This window comes from Tyto alba, unplaced genomic scaffold (genome assembly GCF_018691265.1).
Source record: "Tyto alba isolate M040663 unplaced genomic scaffold, T.alba_DEE_v4.0 Super-Scaffold_2, whole genome shotgun sequence".
Classification (NCBI taxonomy): domain Eukaryota; kingdom Metazoa; phylum Chordata; class Aves; order Strigiformes; family Tytonidae; genus Tyto; species Tyto alba.
Genome location: NW_024881282.1, coordinates 46,256,144 through 46,274,757, shown reverse-complemented (window position 1 = coordinate 46,274,757; position 18,614 = coordinate 46,256,144). Strand labels below are relative to the sequence as shown.

Here is an 18,614-nt window from a genome sequence, read left to right as displayed (position 1 = left end):
GTTGTGCACATAGTAGAGGACAACCGAACATTCTAAAATGAGTGAGAGAAGGTAATTTTTTTTTCATGTAAAATAAGACATAGAGTAAACAAGACTTGAAAAGGGACTGTTCAGAGTAAAAATGCATGCCAGCAAAACACAGTCACCTGTGTACCAGAGTGAGGCTGAAAAAAAAAACATAACCTGAATTGACTAACTGATCCATTTACTATAGCTGAACTACCCTGCACAAGGAGCGATGTAATTTATAAGCATGTCATTAAATGTGCCATATGCTGGCTTTAAGATCATATTTCATCTTCCATTCACAAATGTCTGGATCTTCCACTGAAGATGAAATGCATATGTGAGGCAATTTACAATTTACAATTGTTGCCATATTGGATCCAAAGTCACTTCTCCTTTGCTTTTATGTTGATCAGTTTTAAAAATACAGACCCAAAGTAGCTGCTACACATAATCATTCACAGTTGTTCAGTGTTTCTTGCAATATGAAAAGAGCGAGTGGTTGGTTCAAAATAAAAAAAAAAAAAAAAGGAACTGGTTCATTACACAACAGTTGATTAAACTGTGGAACTCCTTGCTGCAAGATACTGTGCATGCTAAGAACTTACAGGGCTTCATGAAATCTGGATAAATTAGTAGAAGAAAATTCTGACAAGTACTATTAAATTTCAAAATACCATCTCTGACTGAGGCAGTTCACAAGTCACAAACTATTAAGAGTGGAAAGGATATTGTGTGGAACTATAGGTACATTGTTGTCGTGTTTGATAATTTTGCCTAAGATTTTTCCTTGACTACTGTTGGAAAGACATCTTGGTCTAGACAGGCCTTTGGCATGATCCTGTGCTTTTATTCTTACATCCTTCATAGTTAATTTAGATATCAGATCATAACCTGATCTTTGAGTTACTATTGCTGCTGCTCTGATTGAGAGGGCATCAGACACTTAGAAACATGTCTGTGTTTACCAACGTATGTGTGTTTGCCTTCACTACTTTAGATCGGTCTTAGAATGGTTGCTTTTCCCTAAATAAATCTGTCACCCCAGTTCACTTCAACTTCTAAACAAGCTATAGAACTTCAACCTGGAATCTACAAATGACACTGATGTTGCGGCTGAAGTTAAATGGAGAGTGACTGCTGAAGTGATTAATACTTTCTGAAAGATGGACTTGATACCATCTCTCAAAAAACCTGCCATAACATCTCTGCATAACAAATTATCCCTTGATGCAAGTACATCTTATAATTATTATGCTGTTATGACTTTCTTTTTTACATTAACTTGCTGAGAAGGCTACATGTAGCTGACTGGATCTTCTGTCACATTTCTTCTGTGAAAACTGCCTTATTTTATGTTTTTCAGCATGGAGACTGCATGATGGTGCGGCAGTGTAACTTTACTTCTTGGCCAGAACATGGAGTCCCTGAAACTACTGCACCAATTATCCATTTTGTAAAACTTATCCGTGCGAGTCGAGCACATGATAATACACCAATGGTGGTTCACTGCAGGTAAGCATGTTCACCAAATCATCATTTAGGATCTTAGAATTTCAAGTCCATACTAATGCTCAGGGAAGTTGCCAGAAGAACAATGAAAACTGAGTGCACAGGTGTGGTTCTAGTATGGACAGCAATGAAGGTTTTTCTTGGGGTGATCCTTGGTCCTTTCTAGGAGGTAAAAGGACAAAGTGTTCTTCCATTTGTGGAAATCCCATTGAGGTGCTGTCAGTGAAATAGTTACCATAAGGTAATTCTGGATTTATCTCAGTTTTCCTCTTTATCATAAGAGGAATAGCAAATGATATGTTGGTTTTAATTACTTCTACTATAATTACAGCTCTTAAGTATTAAAAATTGTGTTGAAAATGCATGTGTCACATATCAAAAGGAATAAACTATTTAGGAGCCACAGAGAATGGCACATAGGAACAAGGGTTTGCATCTGCCAGATTTCAAGCTTGGATGCCTGTAAACAGCTAAAATCTATATTTAGGCTCTTAAATAGATGGTCTGGTAGTTTGAGGTGTTCAGCTGTCATAGTTCCCATTGATTTCATACTCAACAGCCTTAAACTGCTATTTCAAAGAGTAAGTGTGTGGGGAAGGCTGAGTCTTCAGGGAAGTGGTGAGTGTGTTTGTATTTTATATACAGGTCAGTGTTCCCACTGAATGAGTGGGCACGCTCCAAAATAGCAACCTGAACACCGAGGTCTGCAAATGATTCTTTGCCTCATTCTTGCTCAGTGTGAGTCTAGAAATATGTGTAAGGAAAAGCTGGGTCTGGTGCCACAAATATCTTCCCTAACTGTCCAGTTTATCATGCACGGGAGATCTTTTTATTTGCCCTCATGGTCCTACAGGTGCCACCCACAATGGGTGATAAAGCTTCATTTTATTTGGCATTATTGACAGTTTGACATTTCCTTCTACTGCAGGCACCAGGGAGGCAATTACAGGAGAGAACTACATGGTCTTCATGTTTTGAGGACACTTACATTCTCTGGGGCCCCTCTGAGATGAATCCTATCCCTCTTTTCACAACACAGATACGTAAAGGGGCCAGCATGGGCCAGATACTCCACCTGTGCTCAAATTCTTGATGCTTATAAAGCAGCATTGTATGTTCTTATATCCAGAAAATTCATTCATTACTTTCTTCTCATTAGATCTTGCAGTTTCAAAAGAGTTTTCTTGATTATCTGCGGTGATATACCCTGCATTTATTACAATTGCAGAGAAGTCTGATAGTGATTTTGAGAAAATCCTGTCCATTTTCAATCCTTTAAATAAAACAACACTAGCTACCAACGTGTCTTGCAAACACATCCTCCTTTTAAAAAAACTTTTTTAAATGTTTTGCTAAATCCCATGTTGTTTTATCTCAAATACCAAAAGCATCACAGAATCCAGGTGCAATTTCACAAAATATTGTGACTTTTTTTTTTTTTCTTTGAATTAGTGAGCTCTAGAAAATTCACAGAAAAACTGTAGGAGCAGTTTTCCACTTATACAGGTTTGGTTGAGTTATTTCTCATTTGTCCCATGCAACCCCTTGTAAAATCAAAATCAGAACATGGCTCAAATCCAGATTTCACTTGTTCCCATTCAATAAGGACACACACACACACACACACAAGTAAAGACTAGAAAAGATTTAATTGTTTCCAAAGTTTTATTTTCACAATAAACTTAATTTAATTGGAAAGAAAATATTTTCTACTAATAAAAATATATATAAAAAATTTATCTTGTGTATTATTTTTGCAGTGCTGGTGTTGGAAGAACAGGTGTTTATATTGCACTTGACCATTTAACCCAACATGTAAATGACCATGATTTTGTGGATATCTATGGACTTGTAGCTGAGTTAAGAAGTGAAAGAATGTGTATGGTACAGAATCTGGTAAGATTTGTATATTTATCTGTTCTGTTTTCCTGTTTTTAAAAAATTAGTCATCTGATCTCCTATAAAACAAGACTAGAAAGCTCATAACAATCATCTGTCTAATACATTTTCTACCAAATCCTGTTTCTATTTGGATTCCAAGCATTGTGCAGATGTATGGTCTATGTCTATTTAAGTGTATTTGGCCAACAAAGTCTTGACAAGTGCTGACAAGAGTGCTATTTAGTTTTTATAGCCTAAATCATAATTTCTCGGACTTTGAGATAGTTCATTTCAAGTGTTCGGTGAAGAAGAGTTGTTAAATAAAAATTGGATTTGCTCATGTGCTACTTAATTCGACTGTATTTACTACTTAACTGTATTTTTTTGTGTATGTATATGTAGCATAGTCCTCCAAATTTTTAAATATTTATTTACATTTGACCTCATTAATGATTCCTTGATTGTTTTTAAATTGCTTCAAATAAAATAACACATATGGATAGAATTAAGCACAGACTTCAGAGTTTGCAAAATCAAGGCAATGGTGGGTTTGGGGTCTAAAAGAGAGCATTTCTGGCAGACTTACTGAGTATGGAGATAAGTTAGTAATGACCTGATGGTAAGGAAGACCTCTGCTGTATCTGAAGATCTAGGTATATGTGAAGAAATAATAGCAGAATTTAAAGCTGCTCCTAAATGCCCAGTGGAATGGAAATCCAGCTGTGTTTGCATAAGGCTTCTGACATAAGCCTCCCACAGGCCAGACCTAACCCAAGGCTGCTGCCTGAAGTCTTTGAGTCTACAGCATGCCCTACCAATTCTCAGTATGGGTGAGCAGATTCAGGATGAACTTCCACATGACTGATGGATTTAAACTGATTTTAGTGTAAGGAGACTTGTTCCATTAGGAATGCAATTCTGCTGTTCTATATCATGTCAGAATATACAAAAAGTGTGTCAGAATAAAGAGCAAGTGGTTAACCTCTCCTCACCAACTGCACTTCAGGAGGTTTTGTGAGACCTTCTGGTGATACTCTGTCATGCTGTTTCTTGTCAGGTGCTGTGCTGTCTGACTGCCAATTGCTTTCAGTTTTTCCTTTTGACGTCTCAATGCAGCTAAACAATTGCCAGGACTTTCATGTGATGATGAATTCTGGGAATACATTTTGGTTGTTGTTTTACACTTCTGACTAGAATAGAATCATCTGAAAATAAGGCAAAGGCTGGAACACAAATGAATGAGAACACCCCCAAAATAAAATCTTAAAACAGTAAGACATTTGATAAGATCAGTGTACATTTTTTAAATGTGCATAATTTTTATGTACCTCTTCATTTGTATACTTTGGCAGAGGTTAGGAAAGATGTGCCAAAATGCAGTAGATGATGATGGTCTCATAGTTCTGATTTGCAAACAGAGCAAGTATTGGTCTATATGCTAGCTGCAAAATCCTGAGACAGGTCATTCTCTGTCCTGGTCATTTCTAGCTCATGTTTACAAGACTACAAAAGGCAGATCAGCAACAAAACTTGCCCAAAGGGAACCAAATCTTGTAAAGTTTTATGGTGGATTCAGTAATCCAGCTATTCTGACAGTTCTGTTAGAAAACACTGGTTAGTAGTCTATGATTCAGTTTTTATGTGATCAGCACAGGGGATATAAAGAAAGGAGAAATTCCTTCCCAGAACTCAGTCAAACTGTCTGTAAGATCTATGAGTAAAATCAGTAAAACCTGATTCCTCTCAAACCTGTTTTTTGCTTGATTATAGCTTCAAAATAGTTTTCCTTTTGCCAACAGGGTCACTCTCTGTTACTGTAGCCAGTGGGTGCAGAGTGGCCTCATCTGCTCAGTTTAACGTGACACCTCTGCCGTTACCACTCCCTTCACAAGCTCTCTATAGGGAACGGCCCACAGTCTGCAGTAAATCCTGAAACTCACCTGGAAATTATTTGAGGTAGAGCTGGTTCATGTGGATCAAAACTACACAGGGGACTATCCAAACAGTCTGAAGTGGTTTGCCTGCTCAAGTTCCGCTGGCTGGCGATGTACCCACACACTGTTTAATTCCCTAATGTAGATATAATTTCAATATCCTGGTACTCTGCCTGGTGGCCTGTACATTACCAAGGCCTCCCTTTGAACTACATGTGAGTGCATAACCTAACCTTTAGTGAACTTTTTTCTTCTTTCTCCCACTTCCAATCTTAAAAAGACTTTCAAATAATTAAGAATGCGATTAATTCTAACTGGGAAAAATTTTCATTGCTACATACTCACAAACAGCTGTATGAATGCAAGAGATTATGGAGCTTTCAGAGTCTGCCTTCTGAACTGGAATAACCAGTCTAAACTCCACTGAAACTTAAGTCCTTCATTCTAGAAATCCACATTTGTTCAGTGGATCTGTTAAAGTTTATCATCTTGCCAAGTCAAGTGCAAAGGCTAGTTTGAAGTAATGTCATGCTATTGCTTCAGTAAGCAAGCCATCAAAAAGCATAATGGTACTGTATACTTCAGGGGCCTGTGAAAGTCTGGTTTAATTACCCGTGGCTCTGGAGCTGTGACCCTAAAACATATCCATGTAAGCAAATTTCTCTTATAAATCTGAGGCACTTGAATTGCAAATTCAATGGCAGTTCTGAAACAAAGCAGCAATTATTGAGCAGAAAAATTATAGTAATGTATTTACCCATGGAGAAGTCAAGGAAATTAAAGTTATTTTGGTCATCTCCATCTGTGGAGATATTCAAAAAACATCTGGATAAAGCCCAGGGCAACATGCTTTATCTAACCCAGCTTGAGCAGTGGCAGGCTGCACGGGGTGATCTCAAGAGGTCTCTTCGACTCTGAATGACCCTGTGATTCCATGATCTGGCTCATTGTCTGCATCTACATACACAGTACTTCTCATGTGTGAAAATACACTTTGTCCATTTGTATTCTATCTGCTTTCATTTTTTATTTCATTCTTTATTTCATTCTTACATTGACTTATTTCTTTTTTTCTTTTCAGCAATCATTATCCAGAGTTAATTTATGTTCTCAGAAGTGTCAAATTAACTTTAGTTGCCCACTCTTCGCGTTATAATCTGTTAAAAATGATGCTACAGTTCAAGAAGTCTCACTAAAAATAATGTGATTTTTTGTTCTTAGCCGTGTTGTATGTTCCTAGAACATTTAGATTTAGATTCACTTGAACTTTTGCATTTGAGTGCACCCTGCTGGTTTTCTCTATGCTAGAAAGAGAAAAAAATTCTTATCTAAGTATTACATTCATGTGGTTCAGTTTCTTCATTCTGAATCTAGTGGCAGAAAGTAATCAAATGTCTTTTCATAGAACAAACCTTTACAGAAAATTGTGGAACAGCCTATTAGTCACAGTTGTGATTAGTCTCATTTCATATAACTTACTGGGCATAAGGATTAGCATATTTTGACAAATTTTAATGCATTATGCCTCATAATGAATGAAATCAAATCAGGCATATATGACGTGGTCACTGACATATTGAGTTTGCTGAGTTAAACTGCAGTTACTTTGAGAACATCTAGATCTTCTATAATAAAAAGTTTTTTGGTATTAGAAGTACATTTTTTTTTCTAATCAACTGTCTTTAAATTCACATCTTACAGGCACAATATATATTTTTGCATCAATGTGTATTGGATCTGTTGACAAGCAAGGGAAGTAGTCAGCCCATATGTTTTGTAAATTATTCAGCACTGCAAAAGATGGACTCCCTGGATGCCATGGAAGGTAAGGAGATACAGATTGTCTCAAAATTATTTTTTCATAGCAGGTGCATTGACTTGTCTGACTAAGAAGCAGAAAAAAATATTTTGACATGCATTTTTTGGCTTCAGAAGTGTAAATTTCTAGCATTTTGCTGCTCTTTAGTCTCCTTCATAGTAACAGTCATTGCTCAAGCTTTCCACTTTTTTCCCCCGCAAGATCTTTTAAATTCAGCCAAAATAATTATCTGTCATTAGTCACTGTTTGTTTACAAGGTAGGTTAATGTAATGTGTCTGTTTCTTTTGTAGGCGATGTGGAGCTTGAATGGGAAGAAACTACCATGTAAATACTAAGACTAAATATTAAGGATAATGAGATTTTGAAAGTCAAATTCATATTTTTCTAAGCACAGGGGCCAAAGTGAATTCCCCTATTTTGATGATTAAAACAAACACAGACAATTGAAACACCATTTCTTCTATCAATGTGCCTTCATAAATATGTTAAAGTATTTTATTCAGATCACTGAGCAATAATGATTTGGGGTACTTTTGCACAAACTGCACTTCTGGTGTTATATGAATACTGCATTCAGTATGTGTTTAAATAGAAAGTGTGTTTGAACATATTCCTTTTTTCCAATTATCTTTGTAAAAGAAGAAAAATGAGCCAAATATGCTGTAAAAATTTCATACTCCCATTGAATTATTCTGGTGTGAATTTGCTGTGTTCTTGGTGTTTTGGTTTCAAGTAAAATCTACAGTTCCTTGAATCGTTCTTGCTAGATTGCTTTCAGTGTTGTCAGCTCTTGCAGATTAATTCCAATACCATCACAGTGATCTTTACCTAACTGTACGTTCTTGTGTTTTGAATCTTTTTTACGAGTGGTAGCATATCAGCTCATGATCCTGAACAGCTGAAGAGTCACCTTCTGACATGGGGAGGATTATTCAGCTTTTACACAGCACACAGTAGCTCTTCAGGGACACTTGGGGCTATTTAAGCTATCTTATAATCAGCGGGTTGTTTTTTTAAATATACAATGGTGATTGCATATGTTCAGTGCTGAGGAAAGTATTTTACATTCCTGCTGCTTTTTCGAGCAGATAAAACAAAGTAAAACTATAAATTTTTTTATATATTGCAATGCATATTAGATTGACTTGAGTAATAGAATATTTATAATTCATTCACATTTCTTGAATATAACACTGTCCAGTATTTTGAAGTGTTACTCAAAATTTAATAACATTATATTTTATATCACAGAGTTGTCAAGTGAAAAAGTTGTTGCTCCTTCCTCAGGTTTGGCAAATCACTGTAGACACTGAAAAGTATGGGAACTAATATTTGGAGATGTAATAAAAGAAAACATCTCCCACTCCCACTGATTATCATTGTCAGAAAAAGACCTGAAACGGGAATGAGAGAAGCAGGAAGCTTTTATCTGAGAAGCAAAGAAAACCTGGTAGAGTAGGAAGACTAGAGAGATAATTAAGCCGTGTGCCCTGGTTTCACATAGAAGAGACAGTATTCAATTGATATTATTGCGGGGAAGGACTGATTGCTAAGTTTTTCTCTGTGTAAAGAAATGTATCATTCTGAACAATACTAAAGCTGTGACCTTAATCTGAGATGCAAAACATAACGGCAAAGAGACTTTGGAGTTGCCATCTTATATTCTGTTTAGACAGAAGAAATCCATAGCCTTGTTGAGGCATCAAGCATAGGGAAGTCAGACAAACCTCTTGCAAGATGGGCGTGTGTGAGTACGTTTGTGTGTGCACTCTCTGAACAGAACAGTAAATGAACACAACTTTCCGTCCCTTAACTGTAGCTGCCACACAGAAAATGCTATACAGTATGTAACCTGATACTTTTTCATAAGTAAATGACGGTAGGTGTTTGATGTCTTTTAGGAGGCTGGCAAGGATAGTGCAGTGAGGACCCTTTGTAATTTAGCAGAAAGTGCCAAAATATCTAAAACGAAAATCAAAAGACAACATTTAAGGAGATGTAAATGATCTTCAGAGATATTTTGGGCAATCTGTCTTTCAAGACTGACGGTATTGTAAACATCACCTGTCAAGCTAAAAAGAAAACAATGCCTTTTAAAGCTGGATAGAGGGAGAGAGAGGTGATGTCCACAGCTGTTCAAGTCTCTGGCAAAGCATTCGGTACAGCTCTAGTTTCAATTGGTTCCTATGAAACATGTGTTCTTCATTTATTATACATGTGCTTTAAAGTATTCTGACAAATTGCTTAGAGGGACTTACAGATGTTTTTCATGATTTGTATTTGTACTTGGTAGCAGTACATGCAGCACTGTGATAAATTGACATTATAGAGTCATAATCTTGTATAATCTCATATCCACAATGGTGGAATATCTGTATGCGTGTCATTTGTCTTTCGATCAAAGGAAAAAGCTAAGAAGCCTTATGAAACTTACAAATGAATTCTAGAAGTTCCAAATGTACTTATGTGTTTTCTGTTTTATAAAATACTTAACGATGAAGATTCCTACATCCACATTTAGGATACCTGCCTGTGGTCAAGCACAGCATCCAGTAACAGGCTTGTCTGAGAACTTAGTAAAACACTGGAAAATGTGACTCTCTTTTCTGTAGAAGCAAAGTGAAAAACAGAAAAGTAATTTGTTTATTGTACAATTTGATGTAAGCAATCTGATACGTGCTACCTTGGCACATTTTGTATTGTCTCTAGGGTAAAAGCCAATATTCAGTGTAAACTGGACACAACTCATAAGATACATGGTCAGGGAAAGAAGTATCTCCAAGCAGTTCTGTCAAAGAACTGGTTTTCAGTATAAATACAGCACTAGTTCACTGACCTTCTCATGTACCTGCCAATGATTTAGAGGGCTAGGGGAGCATCTGTATATCAGGAGATCCCCCAGACCTCTCTTCAGTTGTGAAGGAAGAATTTCCACATAGTCTCTTGTCTTCCAGCCCTCCTTGCCTTGTGCAGTGACCCCTATGGTGGTGCTACTGACAGAACTGGAGAGCTGGAGGCAAGCAGAATTTGTTGTTCAATTGCTATTTTAAGGAGGAAAAAAAAAAAAAAAAAAAAAAAAGAATATATAAAAGCAGCACACCATTTTCATGTTTAATGTTGCCACTCAATTTTCTAGTTTCTTGGCGCTACTAACATAGCAAGAGTGTAAGAGCGTACTCTATGAAAATTATAAACCAACTGAATAAAAACTGGAGAAGAATACACAAATTCTGCAGGATGATTACAATTGTATTGAAATTAGGTCATATTGTATTAAATTATTTAGGCAGTTTCTATAGAAATAGATATATCTCCACACACAGAAGAAACAGTCTTCACATATATACTTGTAGCCAGTTCTGTTGGTTATCATTAGAAGAGGCTACTGTCAGTAGCCTCAAAAACTGATCTGTTCTATTTACAAAAGTAGTAGAAAGACAGCAGGACATCACATTCATGTTGAATTTAAAGCTCTTTTTTATACTGTTAAATGAGTTGATAATTGTGCAAACTTGTGCTTTTATTGTATACATGGAACTATTCATTCATTTAATTTCATAACATTATGTGAAATATTAATTATGTGTAGTAATCCGTGTAATACCATCTGTGTACTGCTGCAATACGTAGTATGCTCATATGCAGTTACTAAGACAAAGCAGCAAAGAGCAATGCATCGATCATATTTCATACTAAGGTAACACAACAGTGAGATTTCCTGGTTGCATACAGAAATTACAAAGCCTCCTGGATGTGGACATGGATTTGCAGAGATGCAGGACACAAAGCCCTGTGAGGTCTGTGGGCAGAAGAGATTTTTTTATGAAAATATTTTGACAGCAAGCTAAAGTAGAACTTGAAAAGCACCTGTTTTGGAGTATGTATTACATGTATATTAAGCATTACACGAGGTCATTGTCTATCCGTGGAAATAAAGAAACAATAAAAATAGATTCAAATTAATTTTTGTTTGAAGAACTATGAAAAGTATCCCATTAGCTCTCTGTTTTACGAGAGATACATATGTTAATAATGGATTCATGGTTGTTTTATAATTAAGCTACATGCTCATTCAGTGCTGCAAAACCTGCAATGCATTGAGTGCAGTAGACTGCAGCTGGAAACCACTGGCACATGGTGTTGAACATATCTTTGTCAGTTTAGATTTTAAGGAAATTAGGGAAAATGTACTGAAAGGTGATCCACTGTGTCACGACTTTTCCATGACTGTTGTGTCACCACTCTATGTATGGTGTCAAAAAGATGACTCCTCCCAACATTGTTCTCCATGTTTTGTTCTGTCTTTAACACTGTATTTCTTGTCTATATGTGACTATATTAGATGGAATTGTAAATAGTAATATGGATCATCTGAATTCATATACCGCAGGCATGATCTACAGGCAGGCATACATCCTTCTTGGGTAAGGTGTGTAGTGGTCTTGCTTCAAACCTTCTCCCTATCCCTTTCCCTATGAGTTGATTTCCAGATGACATCATGGAATATCAGCTGCATTTTTGTGCTGGCTCTTGCCCAGAACACATTTTCTGCCCTCTCCCCTATGTGGCTGTGGTTACGAGGTATGAGACAAGTGCAAACCTACTTCTGTGCTGATCTCAGAGCTGAACTGTGGTATCAGTTGCATGTCTTCGCAGCATAGGCACTCGATGCATTTGTAAGGAGAAAGTGGCTTCCTATCCAGAAGTTCCCCTGTGCTATAATAAATTCTGATACAAATTTTAGCACTAGTCATCGTGCAGTGTGAGTTGAAGACAGCGAGTTGGAACCAATGTTTGGTATTTTTCACGGCGATTCTCCTTTCCCAGTTACTTTTCCCAAATAATGCTGAACTAATTACTTATTTTAATTATTTATTCTCACAGCTCCCTTATCACATAGGCCCTTTCTCAGATTCCACTATGTAAAGAAAACTGAAAATCAATGGCTTTTCAGTACTGAATAAAAATGTCTATGATACATTTCACAGATCCCACATCATCAGGCAAAGTTTACGATTAAGTTGCGCCTCTGTATTCCAGTGGAAAGACAACATTTAGAAGGTTTCAGTTATATTTGGATCATCTTACTCTGCTTGTTGATTGGTGTTACCAGGGTGATCTTTTTGTAGGATGACAGCTGCACCCAGCTATCCACTGTAATCATGAATAAACCATTCCAGGACTCTTTACAGTCAATAATGAGCTGAAGGAAGTTTTACAAGGATGTTCCTGAAATATTCTGCAGGAGATGGAGTTCTGAATGATATAAAAAGAATACTTGGATACTGGAAACCTAATATGCAACTAAAGCTCTACTATTCACAGTTGCATTCCATGAAGCCTGCTGAGCAGGATGTCCTAGAACACACAGAGCATAGTTGGGACAACAGGACACAACATTTGAGCAGAGTACTGCAAGATACGGGACACTCTTGCCATCCACACAGGAATGCACTTACACAAGCTTTACTGTAAAATGTCCCTAGCTCACTTGAAAAACACAAATACAGGAAACACCTATTAGGACAGCTGCTAACATCCTTTGTGATTCAAGTTAGTGCTAGGAACCAAAGACCTCTACTTAGTCAATTCTTTCACTAATCTTAAATATATAAGCAAATATTTTAACACCACAAGTGTAGAACATGGGCAGACAGAGTATAGACAGAAAAGAGGATTTTCTTCTACTAAGGGAGGCATGAGCAGAAAAGGAAACCTGTCCCTCTCTCTCCCTCAGTCTGCTGTCTGCATGTGCTGACCAGGTGGGGATAACTGCAGATAAATTAAATTTATCCACTTTTAATTTGATTAATATATTGGTAATCCCTTTCTCAGAATCCAGAATATAACAGCTACAACACTGTGCCTTTTCATTTATCATTCTTCTGCTGAGATTCACGATAGGTCCATTTAACTATTTTTCTTACAGAATTCTACTAATTCTCTGTCAGACAATACACAGTGTGAATCGGGGCTCACATATTGTGCACAGAATTCTTAAATGAACTGCAATAACACGATACTGCATTCCAGGTATGGGCAAGGAATTGACCTGAGAAGACTGGCTGCTCAGCATGTAATCTTACTCCCTTCTGAGAACAGGATAGTTATCAGACAAGACACTGTCCCAGTCAGGGAGTCCAGAAAATGTTCCCAAAGCTGACTGACATTTATACGGAGGATTTTAATCTGAACCTTCCTCTACTATGGATAAACAAGAAAATTCAGAGCTAGCATTGTCATCATTGTCAGCAACTCATCTTTGCTGCTTAGGACACTAAGCCAAACCTCTTGTTTAATCGGTACTAATAATGCCTTAAACTTACAAAGACATACTGTCTTCTTCATGGCTTGCATTTAAAGTTTTGACACATTTCTCTCCTTTATACCTTTTGTTTTTCTCTTTCAGAAAGGGAATTTGGAAATACTGACTTTTGAATAGTTACAGGTTGTCTTAAAATGCTGAGCTGTCCTGATAAAACATCCATAAGAAGGATGATTGATAAAAAAATGTTCTATAATAATGTCCATTTTATTGCAATTCCTCAAGAATATGCCTAATTCCTGTGGGGTGGCCATTACTGTAAGAACATATCTACTAAATATACTGTACACTAAGAATGTAACTGAATGCTCAAGAAGGCAGATATATTTATCACTTCTTGATTTTTCCTATTCTTTTTGCCTTTCCAATTCTTCTTACCCTTTACTGGCACTCCTAAGCAGGTTTTGGGGACTTATCAGGTTGCTGGTTAATGGAGATTAATTGTGTCAGCTATATTAACTCTGTACAAAATGTAATGAGACAAACATTCCTCTCTTGCATACTGATGTGCTCTCTCTGAAATCAGAAGGGATCCCTGACATCAGTACTAGAGCCAACTGGCAGTCAGAGAAAGGTGGCCCAGGGCTAGTGTGGGAGAAAGTCTGTGCTTAGTTCCAAGTTTTCACAAACTTTGTGTGTCTGAAACAAATCACTTAATTTCTGTGTATCTCAACTCCCTAAACAACAAATAAATAAATAAATAAATAAATAAATAAATAAATAAATAAATAAATAAATAAATAAACCCTTTTTCCTAACATTTATGTGTCCTATCTATTTCTATTTTGAAGCTCTGTCGGAAAAGCAGTTTCTCTCAGAATGTTTTTGCATGCCTCCTATCACAACTGAGAATATTGTCTGCATAATAAATTCTTTCTCCTATCAGCGTCATCCCAAAACAAACAAATGGCCATTTGATTGTCAAGACCCACGATGGACAGCATCACTGCTGCACAACACTCATGCTTGCCTTCGTCATCCCTTCAGTTCTCTCATCTTGGACAATAAAGAACTGGTGGTAGGTAGTGGCTCGCTGTATGAAGGGAGTTAGCTAAGAGAGCATTTTCAGAGAACTAACTTCCCCTTTCTGGAAAGGTTCCAAATGAGCACCCCAGGAGCATGGCAGGTATTGTCACAAAAGGCATCTTCCTCCCTAGACTTTGGGCAAAAATGTCTTGGTTCTGTGTATGGAATAATAGAAAAATGACAAGAAGTAACTTAAGATGCCAACATGTTTTCTAACTTGTGATCACTGTTATGATATACGACATCCACACATCCTGTATCACACATGCATGCACAAGCAGATACTCAAGCTCTTGAAAGTAAAGGCACATCTAAATCAGTCAGGTCAGGTGTGACCAGCTTACTTCAGGTTAGCAAGGGAAGCATGGCTTGGATTAATAGTCATGACCATTAAGTCTTGATCTACAGAAGTAATTGATTCTGATTAAAACAAAACAAAACAAAACAAAACAAAAACCAACTTGCAGGGGGTCAGATTGAAGCTTTCCTTTTCTGAATGTGCACTGGAACAAGTGGCAAGTTGCTCTAATGGAGCAGTGAAATACTTTGGGCTGTCATATTATCTGGTTCTCCAAAACCAGGAAAAATGTTCAGCAGGGTCTTGTAAGGAGACTTTGTGAAATACGAAATTGCTACAACAGCTGAAAGAAGGAGAATGCTTCCATTGATAGAAAACTAATGAACAAGTGTCAAAATGGACAGTTGGTGTCAATTCCAGAAGGATTTAAAACCTAGACATGAGCTTGAAGTAACCATGTCAATAGAGCCAATATCTGTATGAAAAGAACCTTGTACTTAACAAAAATCCATTGTGAGCAATGTGTTTGACACAGCATGTATTAAAATGGTTAGGAGAAAAGAAAAGTGTATTAATTAACTATAGAAATACTATATTCCACTGATATTCAACATCATGTGATGTGTTTTCCTTTTTCCTGAGAAAGAAACTCCAAACATAAGTCAGAGTTCAGTATTTTGGTTAACTTTGGTTAAAAGTCTATCTTTCCAAAGAAGCAAATCTGTGAGAAAGCCCTTATGGTTTTATTTCTGAGGTTACAAATTAAATGAAACAAGATTTTCTACTACTATTTTAAAATAATTCTTCATGGTCTATATAGAATATTTTCAATCGCATTGTATATACTGTAGAACTATGTATCATTCTTCTTACATAAGAACTGCAAAAATTATTTTAGGCTTTATATTTCAGCAGAGGCTAGCCTTGTGTTGCTCACAGCTTACATGCAACTCAAATAAAGTTTCCATGCCAAAGAAATATCACATGACTGGCAATGAGGATCTGCTGGCATTGCCAGGTAATCCAAACCCCTGACTCCGGGAGGAAGTGAGCCAGTGGAAGCTGTGGACGCCAACATCGTCAAAATAGCGCAGAGCTCAGCCCAGTCCTCTTGCACAATGGAGCAGTGAGATCAGAGGGCAGGCAATGCCACCTCCTGCGTGCCAGCCTTGCCAAATGCCTGCTCTTCTCCTGCCTGCCAGTAAACCAGAAACACTCGTGGCCCTTGGGCACAGGAAATTTCCAGTATACAGACCAGACAGCTTACAACCCACTCCATATTCCATGGAGCTCTTTTGTGTGTGAAGTTGTTGTTGTTCAGTTTTTTGTTGGTTTTGTCTGAAGGTCAAAGAGAGAGGTATTGAGAAAAGAGTAATGACATAGGAGTTGGCTTGTGCTAGAGAGTTTCAAGGACATTTAAGTGCTTCACTCTTGGACATCCTGTTGTTCAGCAGAATCCTTAGCTGACAAGTGTGTGCCCAAACTCAAAGCATGTAAAAAAACAGCCACTTAAGAAAGGCACTCTCAGAAATTATGAATGGGACTTAGGAGACAACAGGGACTTATGATGCAGATAAAAAGTGGCGAAGTGTACGTGCCTACACAGCTCTATGACTGTCACACCCTCCTGTTAGGGATTCACCATCTAATTATAATCTAGTTCTTCTCTAATTCAATTGGAATTGCCAATTCTGATTTCCCCTTCTAAAAAGAATCCAGGAGTAAATCATAGGCTTGTATTTTAAGCACTCAAATAATACATAAGAGACACTGATTTATTTTCATCCCCTGCCTTATTCAGAACAGGGATCTGTTTATCCTTGTTTATCACACCTCAGGCAAGTATGTTGATCCCTGGGCTAAGGCTGCCAGGGAATTACATGTGCACTATCTGTCTTGCCCCAGTAGTACTGCTTTCAAGAATATTCAAATATTAATTCAGAAAGGGATGTCGCCTGAGGGGGGCAGGCTCTGACATGAAATGTGGAAAGCAGCTGTTCAAACACCCAGGTACAGTATTAAAAAAATACAGAAGCCTGGCTGGATCTTCTCCCTCCCTGAAAGAGCTCTGATACCTAAACTGCCTTTCTTTTTCCCATCCTTAATTCTCCTTAGTTATCCCAAACAAAGTAGAATTTTTTCTAATAGGGAACAGTGAGAGCATAGTTCATAGCAAAATAAGAAGAAAAAAAAAAAACTTAGGGAGTCCCATAGTCTGTCATATTTTGCTTAACAGTTACATCACTCCTAACAGAGGTTTACATAGCTGCTGCTCTGCAGCTAAGCCAGTCTGGTGTTTTTCCTTCCATCAGGAAACTTACCTAAACCCACCTTGTTATAACTAATTTAATGGATTTTTTTTCTACCCACATAATAACCAGCATCAGTTTATTCTGCTCGTCTTTGGAGTAATTGTTTACTGTTTGCTTGATCACTGCCAGCACTTTCTCTTGACGTTTCTATTCTCTAGCCAATACCACCGCATTCATTCAACAATTACTTTGACTGTTTCAAAGCCTCTCATCATTCTTGTTAGCATTCTGTGTTTCCTCTAGTTGTACCAGCTGTATCTGCTTTGAGATGCAGTGCAGTACCTGAAAATGGGAACGGAATTACAGTTGAAGTCTTACCAGCCTAGAACAGGACGGAAGGACTACCTCATGTGCCTCCTTGCTGTTTGCAAGTCCTAGTGGAATGTGTGGGCTTTTTTCTCAACAGCATGACATATGCTCATCTTACGATTCCCTGTAACCATCAGTTTCCTTCTTTTGTAGAATTACAACCTACCTAGTTACTCAGTCTATATTTCTGCAGTGATATGGCTTGTCCAAGTGCTCATTTATGTCCTTGTCTTCATCAAATTGAAACATATTAAATACCATATTTCTGATTTATCACAACCAGTTTGAAATCTAAGCATGTCCTCCAACAAGCTGATAATTCATCCCATCTCTGTGATATCTGCAAACTTGATGAGCAGTTCCTCTATTCCATCATCTGAGTTATTAATTAAAACATGAGTTCCCAGAGCAGAACCCTGGGAAGTCCCTTATTTGAGAGTTCTTCTTCAATGAGTTGCCAAGGAGTTGAATACCCATAGGAATTTCATTTTCCTAGTCTTCATATGAGGATGTCATGTCAAACTGTATAAAAAAACTTCATTAAAATCAAGTAAGTGACTTCCACTTATCCCATAACCACAAGAACTGTTCTCCTGCTATGTCAAGCAATAAATTGATTTGGCACAGCTTGGTCTTGAAGATTTTTAAACAGGAACAAGACTACTTCATGTTGGCATTATCCACCCTTTTGTACTCTTCCAGGTACACACAAATATTGTATCATTTTCCAGTATTTTCACAGAAACTTAAGTTGAACTCCTCATCTACAAGTCCCTCTTTCCTTCTGCTTAAGAATATGCATTACATTTGCCCATCTATACTCTTCTGCAATTTCACCCATCCCCCACAAGTTCTCAAAGATACCAGGAAAGGGCACTGAGATCAGTTCAGCCAGTTCTCTAAGTACACTGAGGCCAACCAGTTTTAACACGTAAATTAAGCTACTTATTTTACCTCTTGGTTTTCCTGTCCCATCCTGACTCCTCCTTTTGTTACTAGTACTAATAATGTTGTCAACCAGCTAAAGGCACTTCGTCTTTTAATTATAATTTGAATTAATAGAGTAATTAAGCACAGCATCATCTGTTAATGGCTTTCTCTCTGTCCAGGCTCCCTTAGTTCTCTTGCTACTGAAATATTTAATGAAAGTTTCTTCTTACTTTGTATATCTTTTGATAGTGATTTCCTGCT

At 37.3% G+C, this 18,614-nt stretch overlaps 1 protein-coding gene across 1 annotated transcript in view; it reads left to right on the top strand.

The window, feature by feature from the left end:
• Positions 1 to 7,657, top strand: part of PTPRQ (protein tyrosine phosphatase receptor type Q) — a 108,882-nt gene extending 101,225 nt beyond the window's left edge. The window contains exons 42-45 of the mRNA XM_042793207.1: positions 1,373 to 1,521; positions 3,279 to 3,414; positions 7,035 to 7,158; positions 7,444 to 7,657. Of these exons, the coding sequence (XP_042649141.1) occupies positions 1,373 to 1,521; positions 3,279 to 3,414; positions 7,035 to 7,158; positions 7,444 to 7,481 (447 nt within the window). The 3' untranslated portion in view covers positions 7,482 to 7,657. The remainder of the gene's footprint in view (positions 1 to 1,372; positions 1,522 to 3,278; positions 3,415 to 7,034; positions 7,159 to 7,443) is intronic.
• The last annotated feature ends 10,957 nt before the right edge of the window (positions 7,658 to 18,614 follow it).